Genomic DNA, 4,761 nt, shown 5'->3' on the forward strand with positions numbered 1-4,761 from the left:
ATCATACTAAAAATAGGCATTTACATAAACACCTTTCAACATAAAAAAATATTAATATTTTAATATTTAAAAAGTGAATTACATCTTTTAATGCTTGACATTTTTCTGTAAAAATTAAAATTTAGATATTAGATATATAAACACATAAGAATTGAGTGGTAATTTATGTAAAGCTTCCCATAAAAAAAAATATCAAATACATTTCTTGTGTATAATTATGACACAAAATGATGTGAATATAAATATAAAATATCATGCCTTGATATGAAAATATATAAAATGATGTGACATTTATGTAAATTATTCTAATACATAATAATTCCCCATATAATATTTCTGCGGCCAAAAAGGAGAGAGAAACGAAAAGTCCTCCCGCGTTCCTCCCATTTTCCATCCCCTCGGCCTTAGGAGAGACGCTCCTTGCATTCTGCCAATCCAGTGAGATCATGCGGGACAACATTAGGGTTTCTATTTCGATTTCTCCTTCGCCAACTATGACTCGGGAGCTTAAATCGTCGCAGTCATAGACTGTAATCCTTCTTCACTCTCGATTCTTCGGTTCTTCTACTTTTCACGATGATCGGCGAAGCCTCCTGCTCCAAAACCCCGGCGCCGCTGCGGTCTTCCACTGATCCGACACAACTAGCGCCTGGATTCCGATTCCATCCAACTGATGAGGAGCTCTTGAGCTATTACCTGAAGCGGAAGGTTACCGGTCGGCCGATCCTCGTCGATGCTATCGCTGAGGTCAATATTTATGGGGCCGAGCCATGGGACCTGCCGCAGCTGTCGCGCCTCCGGAGTCGCGACTTGGAGTGGTATTTCTTCACCTCTCTTGGTCGCAAGTACTCTAATCGCTGTCGCACTAACCGCGCGACTATAGAGGGTTATTGGAAGACAACGGGCAAGGATAGGCCCATTCAGAGTCGTTCTCGCACCATCGGCATGAAAAAAACCCTTGTTTATCATGTCGGTCGGGCACCGCGTGGTAAGCGAACCAACTGGGTGATGCACGAATATCGTTTGCAGGGAGATGATATTTCTCGGTCTGGGATTCAGCAGGTATAGAAAATGATGCGTTTTGAAAGAAACCGCAATTGCATGCTTTAAAATTTTTGTTTATTTGATAAAGCAGCAAACATCCAATTTTTTCGTTTACTGTTTTTTTTTTTCTCCCTGGAAGGACGCCTATGTGGTGTGCAAGGTTTTTGAGAAGACTGGTGCTGGACCGCAGAATGGAGCCCAGTATGGCGCACCATTTGTGGAAGAGGAATGGGATAGGGTGGAAGATGACGATGCCAATGTTGTCCTAGTAACTGAGGCTAGAGATGACGTGCTTATGGATCCTGCTATTCGGGGCTTTGTTCAATTGGACGATTTTCTCTTGGTAATACGGAACTTTGAGCATGAATTACTAATATTTGCACTATGAAACCTTGCTTTACAGTATTATTTGACACTTAGGCTTCCTTTTATAGTTGTATGTGTAGATGCTCAAAATCCTTTGTTAAAAAACTCTTTTTAATGCAATTTTATTGTATTCTGTATCACATTCTAATGTTTTTTTCTCTTTAATGTAGCTATCTGTTGAAATAACCATCATTAACATTCACAGTACAAGTCACTAGATCCATTATTTTAGTGACCACATCTGAAACGGTTGCAACCAGGTTCATAATTTGAAATATTAAAAAATAATTATTTCAAAAATAATTATTTCATTGGACTTTTTTTTTTTTTTGTCAACCATAAGATTTAAAATAAAGTTTCCCTTCTTTTGTATGTAAAGTTCAAACATCTATATTGCTCCACTCAATCACTCATGTCAATATTTTTAGTGCATCAACTTTCCTTAAATTTCAACTCTATAATTCATGTCCATAATTTTTTTCAGGATCAGGAATCAAGTGTTCAACATGCGGATTCCATCTCTCACTCTGCAAGGTCTGTTGGGGAAGACTATAATTCTCATACAGAAGATCCATCTGATTTCCTTGTAGACAGTTTGAAAGAGCAGGCTTCTGATGGTGATATGCCTCCAGGTGCAGATTCCCCTACTATGCAATACAACAAAAATTCATCGAATAGGCTTGGAAAACAGAAGGTTGTTCAGTACCAGACAAATCCCACTTCTATCCAAAATAATGGATACATGCAATTGAAAGATATTTTTGGCGAGGAAAACACAAACTCCATCCTGAATATAGAATCAGCTGATTGTTTCCTGGAGGAATTCAGTGATAACTCCCTTGCGGATGAAGTGGATAATTCTGAAATTCTACCTCAAGATGCAGCCTTTATCAACCAAGCAAACCAGCTCTCCGTTTTTCATGATATTCAGAATGATGATTTCTTACAAATGGATAATCTTGATAACATGCAAGGCCAATCTACTGATGTTAACTTGGTTTATTATGATACGATTAGCCATGATGTTCCGTGCTTGGGAGATGGCCTCACAAATGAAACATCTATGACACCTATGGCTGAATTTGACTTTTTGGATGAATTAATAGCCTATTATGATGCCACAGATGATAACTTAAACTATCCTCCTGCATCTTCCTTTCAACCACGGCTAGAATCAATTGCCTCGTCTAAGGTTTGTTTTTGATGTTGTTGGGATTGATATACTTGAAAGCTTAGAAGTTTGAATTGTGTGGCCTACTACATGCTGTACTACAGGTAGTTGCAAGCAGCTCATCTAGCAAGGAACTTCATGTTCTACAAAATTTAAAGGAATCTGAATCTTTACGAAGGGCACCCAGCAATGATGATTCCTCAAGTGGATGGAATGATAATCTCATTGCAGGTATAGCCTAATGATTCAATATATCCTTTCTGTATTTTTTTTGTCAGTGCTGAATAGGCTACCTTTTCATGTATGTACAGGCTAGTGGTTATAGCCATTTAATTAAACAAATATATTACCCTCTACCACACAAGTTACAATCATTTTAGTGCTGTAAAAGAAAGTCTTATGTGCTTATAAAACGATATGGCGTTCCAACGCACTGAGATATAGGGGACCATCTTAATTGCTCAACCTATCAAAATGAGCTGCTAAAAATTTACAATTAATATCATCATAATTGTCCTTAGGCTCCTCCTAACTATATTTTGGACGAACTTATTTAATCATTATTTTCCATTTTTTTTAATAAGTGGTGCTCAAGGTGTTAAATCTATTTTGTGTAAATCTTATTTCAGAAGCTCTATTCATGCTGCTTTGTTCTATGTTTTCTCCCCAATTTAATGCTTTCAACCCTTAAAATTATCAAGTAATGCTATTGATGCATATGTTACCTCTGTTATGCATAACTACATTGTTAGATTTTATTTATCACTATTTTATCTTAAATATATTATACTTAGATATCACTTGAACTTCTTGTGGGTTGGACTTATTATGATCAATTTCATTTGCACTAATTTTATACCATACACTCAATTTTATCTCACTTATTTTTGCAAACATTTCTTTCATTACTTCAACTTTACATTCTTTTTAGTTAAGGTGCCCATTTAAATGTTTGCGAACAACTAATTGTGAATTTTGAATAATCATTTTTCTCACTGAATACATAGACAATTCACCTATAAATAGACGAGTACAAGAGATAAAAAGAGGAAAGAAATCTTCCTACAATTAAGTAATTCCTATAATTATGAAATAAATATAAATACCTATAATTAAGGAATTACCCTTTTTATATTATTACTAAATATAACAAGTACTAAATAGAATTAAAGTAAATAATAATAAGGAGCATAATTCCACACTCCCCCTCAAGGTGGGTTGTACAAATTGTCTATTCTCAACTTGTTGGTTAGCTCATCAAAACTGAACTTAGGGAGAGCCTTGGTGAGAATGTATGCGGTTTGGTCTCTAGAATGAGTATAGACCAATTCAATGATTCCATTGTCCACCTTCTCTGAAATGAAGTTTCGATCAATCTCAATGTGTTCGTTCGGTCAGATGAACAAGATTCTTTGTGATACTGATTGCAGCTTGATTGTCACAGAACATCTTGATAGAATTTTCTCCCATAATTCCAAGTTCCTTGAGAAATCTTTTGATCCACATTCCTTCACAGATACCAAGCGCCAGTGCTCTGTATTCTGTTTCTGCACTACTCCGAGATACCATCGATTGCTTCTTGCTTTTCCATGTCACTAGATTGTCGCATACATACGAGCAATACCAAGAGGTTGATCGTCGGGTGGATATATGAGGAGTTACATTCTCCCCGTGCTTGGTTATACTCAAGGAATGCTGATACACATCTGGTTACCTTCAAGACCAAGCGGTAAATCCATGTATACATCCTCTTCAAGATCTCCATTAAGGAATGCATTTTTGACATCAAGTTACATAAGACGCCAGTCTCGATTTACTGCAATGGAGAGTAGGATTCTAATGGAGTTTAGTTTGGCTACTGGGGCAAATGCCTCTTGATAGTCAATTCCGTATGACTGAGTATAACATTTTGCAACCAGTCGGGCTTTTAACCGATCTATGCTTCCGTCTGCCTTACATTTAATTGTAAATAACCACCTGCATCCTACTGGTCTCGTATCCTTGAACAAATCAGACACAATCCACGTTCCACTCTTTTCTAGTGCAGCAACTTCTTCATTCACAGCTTTTCTCCATTTCGGGTGTGAGAGAGCTTCTTGAATAGAATTTGGAACCTTTATGCTGTCAATAACAGTTACAAATGCACGATAGGGAGGAGATAACCTCTCATATGAAATAAA

The 4,761-nt window shown here is 36.9% G+C and overlaps 1 protein-coding gene across 1 annotated transcript in view; it reads left to right on the plus strand.

The window, feature by feature from the left end:
• The first annotated feature begins 345 nt into the window (after positions 1 to 345).
• LOC110025151 (NAC domain-containing protein 53-like) overlaps positions 346 to 4,761 on the plus strand; it is an 18,038-nt gene continuing 13,622 nt past the window's right edge. Inside the window, exons 1-4 of the mRNA XM_020725448.1 lie at positions 346 to 1,062; positions 1,184 to 1,387; positions 1,895 to 2,602; positions 2,686 to 2,812. Of these exons, the coding sequence (XP_020581107.1) occupies positions 577 to 1,062; positions 1,184 to 1,387; positions 1,895 to 2,602; positions 2,686 to 2,812 (1,525 nt within the window). The 5' untranslated portion in view covers positions 346 to 576. The remainder of the gene's footprint in view (positions 1,063 to 1,183; positions 1,388 to 1,894; positions 2,603 to 2,685; positions 2,813 to 4,761) is intronic.

Source organism: Phalaenopsis equestris, unplaced genomic scaffold, assembly GCF_001263595.1.
Source record: "Phalaenopsis equestris unplaced genomic scaffold, ASM126359v1 Scaffold000291, whole genome shotgun sequence".
Classification (NCBI taxonomy): domain Eukaryota; kingdom Viridiplantae; phylum Streptophyta; class Magnoliopsida; order Asparagales; family Orchidaceae; genus Phalaenopsis; species Phalaenopsis equestris.